At 62.3% G+C, this 20,051-nt stretch overlaps 4 protein-coding genes across 4 annotated transcripts; 1 reads left to right on the top strand and 3 right to left on the bottom strand.

Annotated features, from left to right (window-relative positions):
- Positions 1 to 2: 2 nt before the first annotated feature.
- CHLRE_12g498600v5 (uncharacterized protein) lies at positions 3 to 3,984 on the bottom strand. The gene is made up of 7 exons (XM_043068042.1): positions 3,850 to 3,984; positions 3,234 to 3,315; positions 2,990 to 3,029; positions 2,600 to 2,844; positions 2,232 to 2,347; positions 1,833 to 2,081; positions 3 to 1,640 (listed from the first exon to the last, which is right to left on the bottom strand). Exons 1-7 carry the CDS (start codon positions 3,877 to 3,879, stop codon positions 894 to 896), a joined length of 1,509 nt encoding a protein of 502 aa, XP_042918323.1. The 5' UTR covers positions 3,880 to 3,984; the 3' UTR covers positions 3 to 893.
- A 773-nt stretch (positions 3,985 to 4,757) lies between these two features.
- CHLRE_12g498650v5 (uncharacterized protein) lies at positions 4,758 to 10,364 on the bottom strand. The gene is made up of 5 exons (XM_043068043.1): positions 9,575 to 10,364; positions 8,875 to 9,071; positions 8,693 to 8,755; positions 7,250 to 8,478; positions 4,758 to 7,068 (listed from the first exon to the last, which is right to left on the bottom strand). Exons 2-5 carry the CDS (start codon positions 8,921 to 8,923, stop codon positions 6,253 to 6,255), a joined length of 2,157 nt encoding a protein of 718 aa, XP_042918322.1. The 5' UTR covers positions 8,924 to 9,071; positions 9,575 to 10,364; the 3' UTR covers positions 4,758 to 6,252.
- A 1,253-nt stretch (positions 10,365 to 11,617) lies between these two features.
- Positions 11,618 to 13,944, bottom strand: CHLRE_12g498700v5 (uncharacterized protein). Its single transcript, XM_001702293.2, has 4 exons — positions 13,643 to 13,944; positions 13,176 to 13,292; positions 12,824 to 12,931; positions 11,618 to 12,432 (listed from the first exon to the last, which is right to left on the bottom strand). The coding sequence occupies exons 1-4, from the start codon at positions 13,721 to 13,723 to the stop codon at positions 12,280 to 12,282; spliced, it is 459 nt and encodes a 152-aa protein (XP_001702345.1). The 5' UTR covers positions 13,724 to 13,944; the 3' UTR covers positions 11,618 to 12,279.
- Positions 13,945 to 14,064: 120 nt separating this feature from the next.
- On the top strand, positions 14,065 to 20,049 carry CHLRE_12g498750v5 (uncharacterized protein). Its single transcript, XM_043068044.1, has 9 exons — positions 14,065 to 14,207; positions 14,350 to 14,610; positions 14,981 to 15,111; positions 15,911 to 16,570; positions 16,837 to 17,055; positions 17,354 to 17,399; positions 17,625 to 17,735; positions 17,914 to 18,031; positions 18,233 to 20,049. Exons 1-9 carry the CDS (start codon positions 14,093 to 14,095, stop codon positions 18,297 to 18,299), a joined length of 1,728 nt encoding a protein of 575 aa, XP_042918321.1. The 5' UTR covers positions 14,065 to 14,092; the 3' UTR covers positions 18,300 to 20,049.
- Positions 20,050 to 20,051: the final 2 nt, after the last annotated feature.

Below are 20,051 nucleotides of genomic sequence, written 5' to 3'. Positions count from 1 at the left end.
CTGTACATTCTGCTCTAGTGAGGGGCGGTGGTCCTACACGTCGGCGGTAGCTCAAGCGCACTACCGGTCTCGACAGAGCAGGAAGTTGGCGCATATACTTCGAGCCGTTGAAGCGTGTGCCTAGCGTGTGCCTGCAGGCTGCAGCGGTTGCCCTCTCATGCCCCCTTTCACGTAGTTCCACGCTCTCGGACTAGTGGCCAGGGGTTTGGGAGGGCTACTGCGGAACAGCTACCGCGTGCGCAACATTTCCCCCGTTCCTGCTTGTAGTCCACCCACACAACTTGGGGTGTGCCGGAACCTACACAAACAACTACGGTACTGGATCTGAGACGCATCCATCCCGCCCTTCATTGGCTGCCCGTGGACTACACACCAACGTCACACCAGTCGTGTTTACAGTCAGCGTCAGGTCAGTGAGAAGTGAGAGCCTTTTCAGGCCGTCATGCCGTGAAGGCGCATAGTGAAGGTCTCCCTGGCTTTATGCCGCCATCACGCCAGCCCACTCCCCTGCAACCGCCTGCCCGAACAATAGCCGCCCCAAAGGAACAGCGAAGCTCCACGCACGACGTGTCGAGCGGGGCTGGGACACGCCTTGCAGCACGCCCAACAGCCCGCACCCGCTGCCAACCAACGAAACAATCAAGCCGGCTAGCATACCCGCCGGAGCCCGAAGCAACCTCGCACACAGCCTCTTGCGCGGTTAGCATCCTAGGCCACCCGAAGCCCCAGCTCCCCACCAGCTCCGTCGCACCGCGACCCCCCGCCACTAGCGTCATCGGCTCTGCCGGCACGCTGCTGCTACAACCCGGCGCCTGCTGCTGCTGCCGCCGCATGCGCTGCTGCCGCTCCAGCTCCGTGCCCGCCTCACCGGCGTCGCCACCAGCGTTAGCTCCCTACTTGTGGGTGACCGACACCACCTTGCCGAGCATGACGGCGGTGTTGCCGTCCAGGAAGGCAATGCGGGACAGGCCCTCGCAGTTCTTGAAGGAGTCCACGATCAGGGGCTGGGTGGGCTCGTAGACGACCTCAGCCATCTCGTTGGCCTTCAGGCCGACGGGGTTCTCCATCTTCTTGCCGCCGGTCTCCTTGCCGACCTTCCAGTTGATGCCGCTGATGCGGCAAGCGGAGCGGCCGCAGCGCACGAAGCCGATGGGCGAGTAGCCCTTCTTGACCTCACCGGGGATGTCCAGGGTCTGAATCTGGGCGGTGAAGTCCTTGACGATCTTCAGGGTCTGGTCCGACTTCAGGATCATCACGTCACCGGTGCGGGGCATGTTGCCCTTGTCCAGACCCTTGATGTTCATGCCGACGTTGTCGCCGGGGCCGGCCTTGTCCACACGCTTGTGGTGCATCTCCACGGTGAACACCTTGCCGGTGCAGGGGTTGGCGGTGGTGTGGGTGGGCAGGAAGATCACCTCATCACCGGGCTTGACCACGCCCTGCTCGACGCGGCCGGCCAGCACATCACCGACACCCTTGATCTTGTAGGCGCCGGAGATGGGCAGACGCAGGGGGGCGTCGGTCTTGCGCTCGGGCACGACCACGAAGCTGTTCAGGGCGTCCAGCAGGGTGTGCACCTGGATCTTCTCGCCCTTCAGGTTGACCACCTCCTGGCCGGAGTACCAGGTCATGTTGGTGGACTGCAGGGGGACAGGAGGGGGGGAGAGAAGGGCAGAGGTCAGCAACGCGGTAGGATTGCGCACAGCGGCGGCGGCAAAAATCAGGAGCTCACAGCAGCCCCCGCGGAACGCATATTTAAGTCCAGCGGTACTCCAAACCCCAGAGCTGCCGCCTCCTGCACCTGTAACGGGGCGCACTGCCGCCACACGCACCTTGGTGATCAGGTTGTCACCCAGCCAGCCGGAGATGGGCAGGATGGGCACCGACTTGTTGACGAAGTCGTCCTTCCAGCCCACGCGCACCAGCATGTGGCGCATCTCGTTGGCGATCTCATCGTAGCGCTCCTTCTTGTAGCCGGCAGTGTCGGAGTCCATCTTGTTCACACCCACAATCAGCTGCTTGACACCCAGCAGGTTGATCAGGCGAGCGTGCTGGCGGGTCTGGCCCTGGATCTCACCGGCCTGCAGAGACAATGGGTCACAGACAAACAGTTCGATCAGTAGGTGTTCAAGAATGGATGTGTAAGCGAGTTGGGTGGCACAGTTCGTTGAATGAATACAGTTCGCCAATGCGTTTGCCCCCTGCCTGGTGTCCTTTCCCTGGGTGCGCACCTTGTGGTCACCCTTCTGGATGGCGGTGGTGAAGTTACCGTCAGCGGGCACCATCAGCAGGCACACATCGGCCTGGGCGGCACCGGAAATCATGTTCTTGATGAAGTCGCGGTGACCTGTGCGGAGGGGGCAACAAGCAGTGCGTGTCACTCATCAGGACCGCTCTGGTCGACAGGCTTTGTTGGCAGGTGTGGTCTTTATGTAGTGTGCCACACACGGGCGCCGCCTCGTCCCACCCAGTTAGAGCACGGCTTCCCCCGCCATCCCTTCCCCTCCTCCCCCTGCGTCCAACCCTCAACAGCCCGTGACCCCCATCCAGCCACATGCATGTCCGCCTTGCCCCCCTGTACTCCAGCCGTGAGCCTTACCGGGGGCGTCGATGATGGTGTAGTGCCAGCGGTCAGTGAAGAACTCCTTGGTGGTGCAGGCGATGGTCACACCACGCTCACGCTCCTCCTTAGCGCGGTCCATGTAGAAGGCGAAGGCGAAAGAGGACTTGCCCAGGGCAGCGGCCTCCTCCTTCAGCTTCTCCAGCTCACGCTCGGGGATACCGCCGAGCTCGAACAGCAGGCGACCAGTGGTGGTCGACTTGCCGGAGTCGACATGGCCGCAACTGCAAAGCGCAAAAGACCAGGCAAAGGAACAACATTATTTCCGGGTCTTGCAGGCAAGAGGTTGCACATCCATTGCCCTCTCCCCTCCAGACAGCCAGAATCTGCTTGCGGGGCGCCTCGCTGCTCCGGGCCCAGTTCACTCACATGACGATGGACAGATGCTCCTTGCCCTCAGACATTTTGCCTGCACCAATCACATCACAGGGAAGGGGCGTCAGACAGACCGCAAGAGCGTGGAGGCGCCGACCGAGGCTGGGCGGCGCCTAGGCTCCGGATACCCCTGATCAGCGTCCTTTGTCTCAAATCGACCACACTAGGCAATCTAAAGCTGCTCTTCCGTGCTGCTGCACTCAGAGGCAGGCAACCAAAGCACAAGCCGCCGATGCACTAACCTGGCTTTTGTTAAAGAGAGATAGACGAGGATAATCGGGAGAGTACCCGAATATGCAACTCGCAAAAGGAACTGACACCTGCGCGAGCGCAGGCAAAGACGCCTGGGCCCTTGCCCATGCATCCGATGACAAGGTCTCCAACCTTCGCTAACCTGGGCTCGCCAATGTCCAGTGGCTAGATGTAAATGCTGCTCATATGCAGTATATGATGTGTTGCCGGAGGTATCCGGCGACGGGCCGACGCACCGCAAGACTGCCTTGTCGCTGTCCTCCGCCCCCCTCCCCCCCCTCCGCCTGCACTGCCGGTCAGTGGTGTTGGCTTGCGCACTTGTCGTGTCGCATGAAGCAACCCCCACTGTCGAAACAGCACCGAGCAGCCGTTCAGCGCGGAAGGACGCACACTCCTGCTGTGACTCCTGCCCTCGGCCACTGCCCAGCCACGCTGCTCCTGGTCGCCCCGCTACCTGCTGCCTCGCCTCCCCAAGCCGAGCACTGAGGCGTCGAAGTTTTTCCGGGCTGCTTTTGCAGAATCCGCGGCCTTTTCATCTTCTCCTGGTCTCGGGGTTAACCGGGGGCCTCAGCCACCGCCCCTCGTCCAGGCGCTGCGCCCACCCGCAAAGCGCGGCCACCATCAGGCACCATCCAGTGACGGGACCGCCTTCGCCCTACGCGTTTGTGACCACTTGGGATCGGTTAGCGGGGTGTATGGGGGCTATCGGCTGCCGGCTTCTCCTCGTCGACGGACTTAGGCCGGACGGCATGCGTACAAAACTGTCTCTATCTAGCCATATGCGCCGCCGCCCTGCTGCACAGCAGTCGCAGCGGCAGCGCCGGCGGCAGCACCTGCCGCCGCCTCTGCTGCCGCCGCTCGCAGCGCTGCGCCAGGCGCGCGCCTGCGTCCTCCTCCACCTTCCCCGCCGTCCCCATCGCTGTCACCGCCGTCGCCACCACCGCCCTGTCGTGTGCCTCCTCCTCTTCCACCGCCAGGGTTGGGGCGTGTGAGCGCCGTTGGCCGCGGCAGTCCCTCCTCCTGGCATGCGGTGATTAGGCGGATGCTGGCTGCCGCGTTGGTGTCGCGATCTCCTAAATCAGCACAAGGGGGGAGGGGCAGTATGGGGCTGTACGCGCGTAGCAGCAAAAGGTGCTGCTTGAAGTGTGCCATGCCCTGAAGCCCATCGGAAAGTTGGCACCACCGCGCATCAATTGCTGCTTGCAAGCGCGACGCGTTCAGGCTAGGCCTTGACTCCAGAGAGTCCAGGTCTAGCCTACAAACGGTAGATTGCAATGCTGTTGCCATGAGACAAGCATGACTGGTGCTACTTGCCTACGTCGTCCGCTGCTGGCCTGCTGCCCCCGTATGCCGTAAGAGTGTGCACGGTGGAGACGCTTAAGCGCGCACCAAGGGACTTCAGCTTGCGGTGGCTAGCGGTGGCAAGTTTCTGCGGTGTTGTCTGTCCCCGGCATTGCATCCTCCCAAGAATTGGCTACGGTATCCAACATGTGCGAACGGGGACGAGTGGCTCAAATGCGGATTACAGTTGAGGTATGAAGCCCCCCGTCCAACTTAGAGTCTAGCTTAGTGCTGAATTGGGCACGTAAGCTGCCAGTTCAGGAAAGAAAGGCTAAATAGATAGGCAAGAGGCCCGAAGGCCGGTGCAAAGAAGCAAAAGAGATAGAGAAAGAAGGATACTAACCCCGCCGAAGTCTGCGCACTAACACGAAGAAGCCGGTACCCAGCGCCTCACATCCAGTCTATCTCTGTTACGGCTACACTACCACCCAAGTTTACAGCCTCCATGCCAGGTGCTAGGGGGCTTCCCGCGACAGGTGAACGGGAGCGCACGTCAAATCCCAGGGCAGGGCACTAAAGAGCGTCTCTATCTCTGTGGTCAGCCGGGGGTGACTGCGCCGTATCGCGACATTCAACCTGCCCTCAAGAATCAATCAGAGTAAGCCTAAATGTCAGTCGCATGCATCTCCACAAATAACAAGTCAACTCGCAACCGGACAGCCAATGCATGGGAGAGTGAGCATTCGCATGGCAGGGCACTCTGCCAAGCTTCGCATTCCACTACCTCCCGTAGGGGTGCACGCCTGCCCAACCGGAAACAAAAAACGCAAAGTAAATGGGATTGTCATGTTGTGTGTCCACCACCAGCTACAACAAGTCACCACCGAAACAACACAGACAAACTATAGCTGTGCGAACGGGTGCGGCCGGCCCTAACATATTCTGCACACCACCCGGCACACACCCGCCGCAACCACAGTCCGAATGTGCGTTACGCCCCGTGAGTCTCTCTAGGATGCCTACCACGAATTATTGCTTTGCATTGTAACTAAGAAGCCTGCCTCTACCTTCTGCACTTGGAAGTGTTAGACGATGCCATCCTGATCTCAGTCCTCCTGCTGCTGCGTGCTCTCTGCAAACCATGAAAACCCGAGCCAGCCCAGCAGACCAGTGGTGGTTGAGGTGAAGCACGTGCGGGTGGGCTGCAGTACCCGGTGGTCGACCACACAGCCCACAGGCGCGGCCGGCTCGGAAGCAGCCGTGCCCGGGCGGCGGCGAATGACGATGACGCTCGAGGTCCGGCGTGACGCTGGCTTGTTGCCCTTGTTGGTCTCGGCCGGCAGCGAGGCGGCGAGCCGCAACAATTCCGCGCAGCCGCCGCCGTCAACACCGCAAAGGCCGGTCCCAACAAATGCGCCGCACATGTCACCTTGCACGGATCTTGATTTAGAAAATATACCTACATCCCGGCGGGGCGGCGAGGCAGGCCCGCTCCACCCCGCCGGCGCTGCGACCGAGTCGCACCCCTGGAGCGCGCCCGCAGCCGACGAGAAGCCTGCCGCCGCCGAGGCCGCTCCCACTTTTCCAACAACACCGGTGGCATCACTGCGTCGAGACGATTGCATCAGCGGTGGCGGCGCCGACGCGTCCGGCGACGGCATCGTCGAGCACGACGACGCCGTCAGGCAGCGCCGCTGCTGCAGCACTCCAGGGGCGCCGCCCCTTCACATCTGCATGCTGGCGTTGCTGCTGCCCTGGCTGAAGCGCGAGTTGAGCAGCTCCGTGCTCTCGCTGCTGCTCTTCATAACCAGTGGCGACTGCGGCGAGGCGGGCGCGGCGTGGTGGCCCATGTGGCCAGACAGCTTCACGTCCAGCTGCGGCGCAGCCAGGAGCGAGCCGAGAGTGGGGAAGCCGCCGGCAGGCACGGGGGCGGGAGGGCGCAGCGGCGTGCCGGGCGAGCCGGGCATGGCCTGGGCCGAGGTGGGCGTGGCGCCCGGCGGCGGCGCGGGCCGGCGCGGCGTCTGCTGCTGCGGCTGGGGCTGCTGCACGGGCGAGGCGAGCGGCGAGGCGGCGCCAGGCATGGCGCGCATGGAGCGGCGCGAGGAGAAGCGGGCGATCCAGGGGTGATGCAGCATCTCGAGGATGGTGGGGCGCTCAGCGGCGTGCTTGGACAGCGCGGACGACACGAAGGCCTTGGCCTCCTCGCTCATGCCGGCGGGGAAGGCGGGCATCGAGTGGTTGATGCGCTCCTCAGTGCTGGTGCGCGACTGGTCGAAGAAGGGCGGGAAGCCCACCAGCAGCTCGTAGGTAAGCACGCCCACAGCCCAGGCGTCCACGCGCGCCGAGTAGTGCAGGCGCTCGTTGTCCTTGTTCTCCTCGGGCCGCGACTTGAAGGGGCAGCGCAGCACCTCGGGCGCCATGTAGTCCAGCGTGCCGGCGCGGGTGACGGCGCGCTCCTCGCGCAGGTCGATGGCCAGGCCGAAGTCGCCTAGCTTGAGGCACATGGCCTTGTTGAACAGGATGTTCTCGGGCTTGATGTCCTGCGCGCGACGAATAGGAGCAGCGGCGGGGCACGTACGAGTTTAGTTGCGGTTTCGCTTCAGGTGGCCAAGGGTAAGCAAGCAGTAAGATCACAAAACACCCGGCTACTACTGACGGACTACCGCAAAGGCAACACAGCAGAGCGGAGCGGAGCCAAAGCCACGGCTGTCAGCCACTCACCCGGTGGATGATGGCGCGGGAGTGCAGGTACTGCAGCACGCGCAGGAAGGGCTCCAGCACCAGCTGCACCGCCAGGCGCTCGCTCAGGCGGCCGCCGTACTTGTGCAGCAGCGTGAACAGGTCTGAGCCGTCGGCATACTCCTGCACCAGGATCACCTTGTCGCCCTCCTGGAAGGCCGCGTACAGGTGCACGATGTTCTCGTGGCACAGGTTCGAGTGCACGCGGACCTCGCGGTAGATCTGGTACTTGTACAGGTCGCACACCGACATGAGGTGGTAGATCTTGAGCACCACCACCTCGCCAGAGGCCCGACACACCGCCTTGTAGACAGTGCTGGCGTAGCCGGTGTACAACTTGTCGCCCAGCTGGTAGTCCGTGAGGCGCCACTGCGGCCGCTGCATGCGCGGCGGCAGGTTGGGAGACACCACCAGCGGGATGGTGGGGCCGTGGTGCGGGTTGGCCAGCGGGTCGGCAGGCATGGGCTGCAGCGGGCGGCCGGACTGAGGCAGCTGGCAGTGGCGCGCGGCCTCCAGCAGGCGGTCCAGGTTGGAGGCGTAGGCGTGCGAGTTCAGCGCGGCGCCGGGCTTGTGGCCGGCGGCCACGGGCTGCGGCTGCTGGGTCTGCTGGGGAACGGCGGCGGGCGCGGGCGCGGGCGCGTGGTGGTGGTGCGCGTGCGAGGCGTGGTGGCCGTGCGCCAGACCGTGACCGTGCATATGCACGTTGGTGGGCGGCGCGTGCACGTGCGCCACACCGGGCTGCGTGGTGGTCAGGTGCGGCATGGGCGCCACTGGCGCACCAGCGGAGCGGCTGGACTGCACGCTCATGGCGGACATGGAGCTGCTGCTGCTCAGAGTGCTCTCATTGCTCAGCTTGCTGCGCTTGCCGGCGGCGGCGGCGACTTGGCCGTTGGCGCCGGCCTCGCTGTCAATCTTCATCTTGTTCACATACTCCGTCAGGCCGCTGTTGTACGACATCGCGCGGTCCATGTTCTGGGCATCAGTCATGGTCGCCGGGCAGCCGTCGGCGGCAGCGTGCTGCAGCGCCGCCGCGGCCTTGGAAAAGGCCGAGGCGGACGGCGCCGCCTGCGCCGCCTTGGCGTTGGCGGGGCTGTTGGCGGCGCTGCTGCTGTTGGAGGAGCCAAGCAGGAGCGGGCTGATCATGTCCATAAACTTCTTGGGTACAGAGGGGGAGGCAGGCGCTGGCGAGGCCTTGGGAGAGGCCTTCTTGCCTGCGGGGGGAGAGGCGGGCAGGACGGGGAGGGGGACACCAATCGGTTCAAGTGACCATAGCAGGCTGCGGTGGTGGACTCTGTGCAGCGTGCAAAGCCGCGGAGGTGCCCGCTGCGTGCATGCTGATGTGCAAGCGTGCTTGCCCTGCTATCGCCTTGTGATGTGGAAGGCATTTCCCTCGCCCAGCTGTCTATGGTAACCGCCCACACTCACCATCGTCCTTGCCGCCCAGCAAGCCCTTCAGGAATCCTTGCTTGTCATGTTTCTCATATGAATCTGCACATGCCACGATTATTGCCACGCGTTAGCTCTCAGCACATCGGCAGCTCGCCTGGCACGCGGGCGGATGCTTGCGCATGAAGTGACGGGTCCGATTGTGCGACGGGTCAACTCACCATATGCGAGCTCCCCCTTGCCGCTGCTATAGTATCCAGGCAGCTCCATTATCGGTCGAGAGGGGAGGAGCGGGCGGAGGCTATCGCCCGGAGAGCCGAGTCTGAGAGCGGGCCGTCGTTGGCGAGGTCCTCAACACCAAAGTAAGAGACGAACGATGTATGATGAAACGGTTGAGGCCTAAAGCTTTGTGCTCAACCTGTGTACGCATATGCGGGGAGGGGCATGGTTATACCGCTGAAGTCGAGGGCGTCGCTAGGTGCTACGGAGCACAGCAGCGCAGCAGCCGAGAGACTCGCAACGGCAGTCGCAGGCTGTTGCTCCCCTGGACGCATGCATTTAATAACTAAACCAAATTATATCGGTTTGGCATGCCTCGCGGTCCAGTTGCGCGACAGGAGTTACCCGACTCGCAAAGTGCGGGGCGCGTTTTACCCGCGAGGTGCCCAAGAAGCCCGCTACCACTCGAGTGCTGCAGCATCGATATGCTTTTGTACTGCTGCACCGGCTTCGATTCGCTACGCCCCGACTAATTTTCAAGCAACGTCGCTTCAACCGATCGACACGCGAGCCCGAAGCGACACTGCTGCAGCCCCGTGACTTTCGCTAAACTTATTAGCTAGCTATCGGCTGATGATTTGCGTGGTGGCCACTGGGTTGCTTGAAGCCCGGCCCCGACGGACCCACTACCGGCTCTCACACCTGCAAGGAACGCCAGCCCTGCCGCTCGAGGATATCGCTCGGCTTGGTTGAACTTATTGCCAAATGACGCTGGAGCTCGCGAGTGGGTTGCAGGTAGCTTGAGGATTTCGGACGGATGGAAAGGCTTAACGTCTAGCGTGGGTGGTGGTGATGAGTGGTGTGGAGCGTAAGCTAAGCGTGCAGTCGTCGTAGCTAGAGCAAGTTTGTGGCGTGCTGTTTGGGCTGCTGGGCGGAGTCCTTGATGCACGCGACCCTGTACGACCGGGCGCCCACCGATGTCGCTACTTCCCGTCGCCGGCCCAATTCACGGGTATCAGTAGTTTTCTGCGTTACCCACAAACTCTCACTGGCAGGCGGCGTTGCTGCTGCAGGAATGGGGGTCTGAAACAGCCAAGTCGGCCGCTGCATACATTTCTGCTACTTGACAGATGCCTCGGCCCTTGAGAGCCTCGCGCCCCTGCCTTCCTGTCAGCCGGGCTGGTATAACGCTACTAGGTCTACACATGAACACGCTCACATGGCCGTCCAAGGGCCCCAACACAAATACACTGAAGTGCAATCCCTGTAGTCTTTTGCCTGGCCCAAGCGACCTCAGGCAGTACCAGTCATACGCTCCATCAATGCTCTATAAACAACTAAGGGTTGCCGTCTTGCTGCTGCTGCAAATGTGATAGAGCAGAACCGAATCATTATGGTGCCCTTGGACTTGGGGGCGCGAAGGCGCAGTGAGTTCTAGTTCGGAGCCATCATCCACGGCAGCCACGACATTATCGCGCGTCCGCTGCTGGTGTCAGAACTCAAAGAGTGGCGGAGCGAGAGTGGCGGGCGCGAGCTTTCGCCAGCCAAGTTGTTTCCAGGTTTCCGAGTTCGCTGTCAGTGATGTGGCGTATCATTTTCGGCTCCTTTCAATGGCGCAGGTTGCCGGTACAACTGTGGCAGCCGGACAAAGGCCAAGTTCCGCGCGTTCACGGTCAACGGATGGCGCATCAGAGGTCGTCCAGCGTGCAGGGCAAGACGAACCCATTAGCGTACCGGCACCGTTACCAGCAGCACATGGCAGGCGATTTGGCGCAACTCACCGTTTTCAGATGGGGTTACGCGTCGGGCTGTGTGCGGCGCCGATACAGTGCCGCTTCGGGCCTTCTTGGACTCGCACAGACTAACCCCCCTCCAACGGACGCGGTTTCCGCAACTGGTTTCCGCCCAGCCGCCCGATAACGCCGTCGCGCCCATAATCCGCATAGCCCCGTCTGCAGCAGGACCCCTAGTCCTTCACCATTTAGGCAAGCCATGTGGCCTGGCAGTATTCACAATCTTGTGCTCCGCATCTCCCCGCTTGGCTCCTCTCCATGGCCCTATTTCCTCGCACCTTTTCCCCCTCCCGACTTCGTTGTGAACCCTGCAAGCATTCCCGGCGAGTGCGGACTCCGGAATCCAGGCCTGCCATGGGCATCAATAAACGTATCCTTATGGGACAACCTCACTGCACAGCACCGCGCATAACCTGGAGTGAAGAGCCCGGGGTTACCCGCGCCATTAGGATGTCGCGCTCATCCCGTGTGGTACGAGGCAAGCCGGTACCCCTGCGCTCTATGACAGAGTATGAAGATAGCGTCCTCGAAAGGCTGCAAGCACTCCAAAGGGTGTGCGGGTCCGACGGCTGCACCGCTGATTGTTGCGAGCAGCAAAGCAGAAGAGTTCGGGGCACAGTCCCGTCTCGCACAGGGCTTGCTGGACTGTGCCTGCTGACAACCGCCCATGCGTGGCGCCAGGCCACCAAACGTCCAAAGCAATGCGTTTCCTACGAGCCGGCAATGGCCTCGTGCCGCATACGTTGCGTAGCGCCCGCCTGCTATGTGCCCCCTGACCCCTGTAGTCTGCTGCTTTGTGCCGGCTGCGGGAGAGGTCATTGGTGCAGCCAGACGCAGCCTTGGCAAAGGTCATCGGGCATGTTTTGCCGGCTGAGGTGCTGGCCGGTGCATGAAGTGTAGCGCGTCCCGCGTTCCCGTCATGTCAGGATACTCCGGTGCACTGGCGTACGGCACACCGTACTACTGCTTACAGTTAGCCGATCGCCTCTTGCCGTGCATGCTGTACACAAGACGTCCCTACATGACTGTAACGCGGTACTCGCCATCTGCACCCACCTCTTTCGCAACCTTGTTCCTCGACTTGCACAGTGACAGCCTTATGCCGTACACATGACGGCACGCTGCTTGCGGCTTCGCATGCACCGGGTCGACCCCTCCCTTGTCACTTCTAATTTCGAACACGACCTGGTCCAACTGTAAGGCCAACGGTAAAACTCATGCCACCGCCACCTGCGCAACGTGGGCTCACACCATACAACGCACCCGTGCTGCGCGTGTGGATGTGCTGTGCCTGCACACGACATCTGCCGCTGCCAGCCTTCTGAGCTCCTGTCCTGGACACCTCTCAAACGCTCGGTGTGACTGCCTCCAGCCATAACCAGCCAGCTGGCAGCAGCGCACACCCTCAGCTCTGCCACTCCGCTCACAAACGGCCACTCTAAAGGCACAAAGCCACCGTCTTGCCTGCTGCCTGTTGCAAGACGCGGTGCTCCCTCGCCAGCAACCCAGCACATGCGCACACGTCCACATCCCTCATCACGCAGCCACTCCCACCGCCCATTCCGTGGAGCTCCTCCCACACCATAGGTATCCCATAGCCGTCAGCTCGCCACGTTAATCCTGGCTGCCGGTGGGCCCCACGTAGCGGGCTTTGATGAGGTTCTCAAGCATCTGGTTCACCAGCCAGCGCCCCGTGGGCTGCACGTCTAGCCGGTTGTGGTGACGTACGTACTTGCCTCCGCGCAGCTTGTACTGCAGCACTACCGTCTGCATCAGCATGCGCGTGCAAGCGAAACACATAAGCGGATCCGAGGGTTGCTAGCGGTTGTGCAGTGAACTGTGTGGGTATGTGAGAGGCAAACGCGGTTGACGGGCAGCGGAGGCGTGGCATGCAAGACAATGTGCGGGGTGTCCGACAAGCTCGTTAGGGCGGCTGTGTGCCACACCCGCCCACCCGCTGCAGCTTTTGTACTCCTGCCACATGTGTCCCCAGCGAGCTCTCTCGCCGTGTTGGCACAAGCACGGCGCGGCAGCTGATAATGGCGTTCTTGCGCGAGCAGCGGAATGGCTCGCCACGCCACGACTACCCCTTTTGATCGCATGCATTCCTCCCATGCACCCTGCCGTCGTCCCAGCCATTAAATGGCCGTTGACCTACCGTCACCACGTATCCCTGCCCCTCCACGTCGATCTCCTCCCCGCACTGCGTGTTGGGGGGCAGCGCGTAGATGCCTAGCGAGCGAGGCGGCGGAGTCACCACTTGCACCTGCAGTCACAGAAAGACGGCAAGAATGACTCGCATGGCCGCACGTGGAGATGGCCGCACGTGGAGGTGAGAGAACGATAATCTGAACTGCTCCAGGCCCGGTTGCTGCTGCTGCTGTTGTTGGGGTCGCCCAGTTGCCAATGCGCATAAGGCAATGCCTCGATGGCTAGAGGTGCGCGTGTTGAAGCACCAAGCTGCGCCCGACCGCACCATGTTGTATCGTGCACCGCATCATCGGCCTTACCTCGTAGAGGCCCGGCTGCTTCGCCCTCTTGCCCGCCCCACTTCCAGGCTTTAACCCTCGCTTGTTGTTGTTGTTCTGGCCGTCAGCGGGGCCGGGCGCAGGGCCCGGTTTTGAGCACTGTGGCAGTGGGAGGAAGCGCTTTCATCCTTGCGGTCATCACGCAGCTAGGCGTGCAGTCACAGCTGTTGGCTGCATGAAAGCTACCGATGCCAGCGACTCAGCCACATGGGGAAGGGAGATGCCGCCCTGACAGCGGGCCCGTACCCTCCCCGACGTGCCACGCCACACGCGTGTGGGCGGCTCAGTGGCCGCTCATAACCCAGTCTGCGGCCCGAAAGGTCCTAGCCATCCCATCGCTGCTCCACCAAACACAGCAACATGGCACTGGTCAAACGGCAGGACTGCGAGGCCTCCCGCTGCTCTGCGGCATCGCTCGCAGCCCATCGCGACTCTGGCCACCAGCGCACCTGGACCACCGCCGACTTCCGCGAGGGTCGCGCCAGTCTCCCTGATGCCACTGAAATTGATGTCATGCGGATTGCGGACATTCTGTGGAGCTGGTAGAGGTGTTGCAGGTGTGGTGGCTCCTTCCAGCGCAGCGTTTACGCTGTGGAGCTGCTAGAATGAGTTGTTGGCTGGTTACTATAATGGCGTGTTAGCGTGTTAGCTAATTGTCTGTCTAACTTTGCAAGCCTTGCGTGCAAGCGTCCGGGCCGAGCAAGTGAGGGATAGCTCAGGAATTGCAATGTTTCTTATGGTTATGACCGATGTGATTATGGGAGAGTGCGCGCAAGCTGAGTGCCCCTGCCCTTTGAAGGCCGATGGTGGAGGCCGATGGGCCTTTCGCAGTTCAATTTCAGTCAATTACGGTGCTACAAACACGCTCATCAGTCTCTACTCCCGTGTATGTAGCAAGAATGTGCAGTGCAGGCAGAGTCCACGTCGGCGCGCTCTTGAGAGCCCTAGTTCTGCTTCAAACGTTCCTGTTTCTCCACGCCCAGCCCGACAACCCGGAGATTGAGCACATCAGGCGTAAGCCACAGTAGCACCATCCTCTTGGGGAGGACCTATCGCGACGCGCGGGACAGCCGACTGAGGCCAACCACCGCGGCCGCTCCCGCCACCCCCGCCAAAGAGTCCCCGTGCCCTTGCCACCCGACCCCCTCGTCTACAGAGCTGGTGGCTCCGTTCGGCTACCCGCTGCAAGTTCACACGGTGCAGACTGAAGATGGCTTCCTTCTTACACTGCTGCGGATGCCGAACGGCAAAGCCGCAGCCTGGACGGGGCCGGCCCAGCAGCCTGCAGCTGCCACGGACGGCGGCGCCGATAGCCCCCGGCCGGTGGTGTTGCTGCAGCACGGGCTGCTGGACAGCGCTGCAGGCTACCTGGTGAACGGCCCCGAGCGCAGCCTGGCCTTCATCCTGGCGGACGAGGGTGGGGCCGGCGCTCTTCATGCAGCTCAAAGGGACAGCAGGGGCGGCAGGGGAACATGTGCTTGCTAGTACCAGTATGCATCCACGATGCCCAGGCACCCCTGACGATACCAACTATGGGCATGCGTGCCGGCATGCATGAAGTTGTACACACACGCACACACAGAGTTCCTTGTGCTCTTTAACACACAGAGTTCGTTTCGTTTTTTACACACACACACACACACACTGTCTTTGCGCAACGTTTTCCTTGTGCTCTTTAACACACACACACACACACACACACACACACACACACACACGCACGCACACAAACGCACAAACGCATAGACACTGCATTCCGCGCTGTACCACACGTCACCCACCTGCAGGCTATGATGTGTGGCTGGGCAACGTGCGCGGCAACAGCCTGAGCCGGGCGCACGTGAGCCTGGCGCCGGAGGATGCGGCCTTCTGGATGTGGAGCTATGACGAGATGGCGGCGTATGACATGCCGGCGATGGTGGGTGCCGGTGGGCGCATGGCCTGGCGCAGGGCGAGGATACGGGTGCGGGTGCGGGTGCGGGCGCGGGCGCGGGCGCGGGCGCGGGCGCGGGTGCGGGTGCGGGTGCGGGTGCGGGCGCGGGCGCGGGTGCGGGTGCGCGTGCGGGTGCGGGTGCGGGTGCAAGGAGTGTGCGTCTGCTGGCGATGAGTGGTGAGCAGGGGTGGGGAGGTGGAAAGGGCAGTTGGACAGTGAGGGAGAGGCAGGCAGACACACGCACGGCACCTTACGCGCGGCGGTGGTAATGGGAGTGGCGTGGAGCGTAAGCTAAGTGTGCAGTCTTCTTAGCCAGTGCAAGTTTGTGGCGTGCTGTTTGGGCTGCTGGGCGGAGTCCTTGATGCGCGCGACCCTGTACGACCGGGCGCCCACCAATGTCGCTACTTCCCGTCGCCGGCCCAATTCACGGGTATCAGTAGTTTTCTGCGTTACCCACAAATTCTCTGGCAGGCGGCGTTGCTGCTGCAGGAATGGGGGTCTGAAACAGCCAAGTCGGCCGCTGCATACATTTCTGCTCCTTGACAGATGCCTCGGCCACCGCAAGCCTCGCGCCCCTGCCTTCCTGTCAGCCGGTGCTTATGTAATGCAGCTAGCTCTACAAACGAATGCACTCATACATGCATCCAAGGGCCGCCACACGCCAACAAACCCCTGTACTCCGGTTCCAGCTCTTTGCGCCCGGCCTCGCCGTGTGCAACGCGGGCTTTCATGCAGGCTGTCCCTGTGCCCGTGTCCTTGTCCCCCTCCCCCGCCTGCGCTGCAGGTGCGCTACATCCTGCGGGCGTCCGGCGCCGCCTCCCTGCGCTACGTGGGCCACAGCCAGGGCACCACAGTGCTGCTGGCGGCACTGGCCGGGCCCATGGCGGGGCAGGCCGCCGCGGAGCCGCCGCTGGCGGAAGTGGCGCAGGCAACACAGGCAACACAGGCAACACGGACAGGAGGCGGATGCGTGGAGGCGGAGCAGGCGCGGGTGGCGCTGGTACTGGCGGCAGACGCGGGGCATACGGGGAGGGCACACTTAGCAGAGCAGGGCTCAGCGGTGGAGCAGTCGGCAGCGGACGAGGCGGAGAAGCTGGGGAGACCCGGTGCGGGAGACATGGACGATGCAGCGCATACCAGCACGGACTCATCGTCCAGGCGCAGCCTGCGTGCAGTCAGGAGCCGGGGCCAGGTTGCCGGTGCGAGGCCGGGTCGGGTGACCATGGTCACCAAGCAGCATCGCAGCTCCTCGGCTGCGGCTTCTGAGGTGGTGACGGAATCAGCTGTGGCATCTGGCACCAGCCTGCGGACGCGGCCTCGGCCGCGGGCTGCGGCACTGGCGCCGGAGCTCATTGAGCGGGCGGCGCTGTTGGCGCCGGTGGCGGTGGCCAAACACATCAGCAGTGTGCCGCTGCTTGCGTTGGCAGCCATGGGCACGGACGATGTGAGTGCGTGCGTATTTGGGTGACAAGGGAAAGCGACCAGGGTGGGGGTGTGCTTAAGTGCATGGGCGGGCCAGGACGTTGCCTGGGCTGTTTGGCTTGCTGCAACAGATTTGACTGTGCACCTTCATCTGCAGCTGGTGGTGAAAAAGACGAAGCTCAGGCATTTCACTTCCATGCCGCGCCCACACACCTGCCCCTGCCCTTTACGCACTTCTCGCCACCTGCGCGACACGCGCCACCTGCACCGTCTCTGCCACAACTGCAGATGTTTTCGCTGCTGGGGCTGCATGAGTTCCTGCCCAGCCAGCAGCTGGTGGCGGCGCTGGAGGGCGCGCTGTGCGCCGTGCAGCCGGCGTTGTGCGTGTCCTTCCTGGCCGCGCTGTGCGGATACAATCCCGACAATATCAACAGCACCCGCCTGCCGCTGTACCTTTCATACACGCCCGCCGGCACCAGCGTCCAAAACATGGCGCACTGGGCGCAGGCGCGTGTCTATGCGTGGGTGTGGATGTCTGGGTGGATGTGGGGGAGCACAAAGGAAGGGGAAGATTGGGCATGTCTGTGATTGTGATTGTGTGCGTGTAGGAATCGGCAACACAGGGTTGGGAAGGGTAGGACCCATGCGGTGGATTGGGGAAGGCAGGAAGGCCGGGCTGGGGGGTGGCCGGGAGTGGGGCTGGGCGTAGGGCTGGGCGTAGGGCTGGGCGAAGGGCTGCCGGTTGTGTGTGGCGCGTGCAGGGCTCAACGGCCCCATGGCCTGTGCCTCCCGTTGCCCTGTGCAGGCGGTGAGGTCGCGCGCGCCGAACAGTATGAGCTACTTCGACTACGGTAAGCCGGTTATCTTCAGGATGATCACATGTAGAGGAGTTGAATGCTCTTATTGGCTTCTCAAGGCTTGATACCGGGCGTGCCGTGTTGAGGCTCAGCGTGCTGCCCACGCAACCACTGTATCCTGTCTCATGTCCGGTGGATGCGTGCAGCTGCCTGTCGCACTAACCTAATTATTGTCAAGGCTGGACAAACCTTGAAGCACGTGCACACGCCCCCTGGCAGGCACCAACTGCGCCAGCCGCACGGGACACTGCAACCAGCTGGAATACGGCCGCTTCAGCCCGCCCCGCTACAACCTCACAGCCATCACCACACCGCTGGCGCTGTTCTCAGGTGCGCACGAGCACACCTCCAGACCGCAGACCCTTGCGGGCCGCACCGCTCTGCTCACATCCCACTCAACGACACCGGCTGGGCTTCTGTGTCCTAGCCCTGCAGCCTAGATGCACCCGGCATGCATGCCACCGCCTGCATACTCTCGGTCCGGCGTGGCCCCCGAACCCGCACACAGGCACCAAGGACCGGCTGTCCGACCCGCTGGATATGGAGTACCTGATGGAGAGCCTGGCGCCCGGTGTGGTGCGGGCTGCGCGAGTGCTGCCGGCCTATGAGCACCTGGACTTCATATGGTGCGTCGGGGCGCTGTGCAGGGGCAAGGAAGTCAGGAGTACGTGTGCAAGTTCGCGTCGTTGAAGCAGCAGTTGCGCAGCCAGTGCACCCGCAAGTCCGTGTCCCTGAATGCGTCTTGCTGTACGTTGCGCGCGAGATCGGAATACAGAAGAAACAAAATGGACAAAGAACATGGTATTTGCCGGGTATGCATGGCGCAGGGGCATTGACGCCAGGGACGCCCTGTACGACGACGTGCTCCGATTCCTGGCTGGGGATGACCCGTGACCCGGCGCGTCGGGGGCGCCTGGCGGCCGCTGACTCCGCCATGGCGCCATCTGGGTGTCGGCACACGCACATGAGTTTGCATGGACTCGGTGCGGCCGTGCGGATGCAAGCGCGCGCGGCATGGGCCGAGGCCGCCGAACCCTGCCGAACCCTGCCACACATGTACAGCAGCCTGGGAAATGCTTTGACAATTGCGTACTAAGGGTGGAGCGCAGTACGTGCCTGTGGAGATTAGGCATTCGAGACCTCTGGCTAGCTGCACACAAAATCCGATACCCCTCGCAAGCGGGCAGCTTGCGTAGCGACGAGATTGTACACTATCAAACCGGGCACATGTATGGGACTACACTAGGAATGCTTGTATGGGTGGGTGGGGGGCTCGTATTAGTGGAACGGGTGGGCATGGTAACCAAGCATGGCCATCCTACTTCCAAAAAGTTAGGTTCGGGCTCCACAGTGCATTGGTCAACCCTTCTCGACAAGCTATAAAGCTATGGTGTCATATGGTTGCCTCGTTGGCTTGTTCGCAAGCGGACCGCCGTACCGGGGACGTATGACGCCGACGTTGTCTTTTGCAGGGAGGCCCCGGGCTTTTTGTGCCCGAGTACGTAGTAGTGTGAGCTGTGTATGGCGGTAGGGCAAGGGACGGGAACGTGTATGGGGGGGGTGAGTTCGGGAGTTCTGAAGTTACTGAGTATACGGAGGCAGGAGTGCCAGTCCTGTGCGTACATTCTTAAATGGCAGTGTGTGAAGGCGCAGGGGGCGGAGTGAGAAGCGGCCTCGCGCAGTAGAGGCAATGTCAAGGTGAGCTATACGTGCTGCTCGAAGCAGCGTAGCCAGCGCGTCGCTGAGGTGACGATGGAGAAGCTGTCGGACCTGCAGTTGGAGCAGTAGTGGGCACAGCAGGACTTTGGGGGTCTCTCGTGGGGTTCGAGTGGGTGCGCAGGTGGAGGGTTTGAGTGGCAGAGACCCTGATGGCGGTGTCTACCCCAGGTGCAGGGTTCAGGGTTTCGGGCTTGGTAGGTGCAGGTGGAGTGCCGGCTCAGGGTTCAGGGCCTGGCATGCAGGTGCAGGGTTTCGGAGGTGCAGGTTTAGGGGTTTCGCGAGTGCAGGGTTCAGGCTCGGTTTTTGAGTGGTTGCGGGGTTTTCAGGTTTGGCGGTGTCGCGGTCCGCGGTGGGGCTGGCAGGGCATGCGTAGCGGCATGACAAGTAGTGCGGCTGTTGACAACTGTGCTGTGTCTGGCTGCCGTTGGCTCTGCTGTGGCATCGCGATTGCTAGGCACCTGGTTTGGCTATGTGCCTGTGGAAACCGACCCCGGCTATGTCCGGGCGATGAGGATAGCCGGGCGATGAGGTTGTTCGGCCTTAGAGAGTGGAGTGGAGGGGCTCAGCCCCTTTTCCCGTGACCGGGGAACACTTGTCAGGTTTGGACGTTTCGCGAGTGCAGGTGAAGGCGGTGTTGAGCGTGGAGATGAGGAAAGCCGCCACGTCATGTACGGTGTGCATTTAGGAGGGTGCGTTGAAAGTACGGCTACTTCGTTACAGCCGGCCTTGCAGCCGGCGCCAGGTGACTGTTACTGACTTACCGATCGCGGAATCCATGCACATTCATGCCTGGCTGCGTTCCAGGTGGGTTTATTTTATGGGTCTCGCGTTGTCGCGAATGGCAGCCTAGTCGCGCGCGAGCTGGTACACGTCAGCCCTGCCCGGACCGGCAGTCTGCTTCACGCCAGTGTAACCATTTGGTGCGCC

The sequence above is a fragment of the Chlamydomonas reinhardtii genome, chromosome 12 (assembly GCF_000002595.2).
Source record: "Chlamydomonas reinhardtii strain CC-503 cw92 mt+ chromosome 12, whole genome shotgun sequence".
Taxonomy (NCBI): domain Eukaryota; kingdom Viridiplantae; phylum Chlorophyta; class Chlorophyceae; order Chlamydomonadales; family Chlamydomonadaceae; genus Chlamydomonas; species Chlamydomonas reinhardtii.
This window is presented reverse-complemented; position numbering and strand designations above follow the sequence as displayed.

Excerpts from the sequence above, each read along its gene's own strand:
- CHLRE_12g498600v5 (XM_043068042.1), bottom strand. The coding sequence starts at position 3,879 with ATGGTGCCTGATGGTGGCCGCGCTTTGCGG. Across the intron at positions 2,348-2,599 it reads CACCATCATCGACGCCCCCG|GTCACCGCGACTTCATCAAG; the intron begins GTAAGGCTCACG and ends CCCTCCGCACAG. Across the intron at positions 2,082-2,231 it reads TCCAGAAGGGTGACCACAAG|GCCGGTGAGATCCAGGGCCA; the intron begins GTGCGCACCCAG and ends TTGTCTCTGCAG.
- CHLRE_12g498650v5 (XM_043068043.1), bottom strand. The coding sequence starts at position 8,923 with ATGGAGCTGCCTGGATACTATAGCAGCGGCAAGGGGGAGCTCGCATAT. Across the intron at positions 8,756-8,874 it reads CAAGGGGGAGCTCGCATATG|ATTCATATGAGAAACATGAC; the intron begins GTGAGTTGACCC and ends TGGCATGTGCAG. Across the intron at positions 8,479-8,692 it reads GCTGGGCGGCAAGGACGATG|GCAAGAAGGCCTCTCCCAAG; the intron begins GTGAGTGTGGGC and ends CTCCCCCCGCAG.
- CHLRE_12g498700v5 (XM_001702293.2), bottom strand. The coding sequence starts at position 13,723 with ATGTCCGCAATCCGCATGACATCAATTTCAGTGGCATCAGGGAGACTG. Across the intron at positions 12,932-13,175 it reads AGCAGCCGGGCCTCTACGAG|GTGCAAGTGGTGACTCCGCC; the intron begins GTAAGGCCGATG and ends CTGTGACTGCAG. Across the intron at positions 12,433-12,823 it reads GGCAGGGATACGTGGTGACG|ACGGTAGTGCTGCAGTACAA; the intron begins GTAGGTCAACGG and ends ATGCTGATGCAG.
- CHLRE_12g498750v5 (XM_043068044.1), top strand. The coding sequence starts at position 14,093 with ATGTGCAGTGCAGGCAGAGTCCACGTCGGCGCGCTCTTGAGAGCCCTA. Across the intron at positions 14,208-14,349 it reads GGAGATTGAGCACATCAGGC|AGCTGGTGGCTCCGTTCGGC; the intron begins GTAAGCCACAGT and ends CCTCGTCTACAG. Across the intron at positions 14,611-14,980 it reads CTTCATCCTGGCGGACGAGG|GCTATGATGTGTGGCTGGGC; the intron begins GTGGGGCCGGCG and ends ACCCACCTGCAG.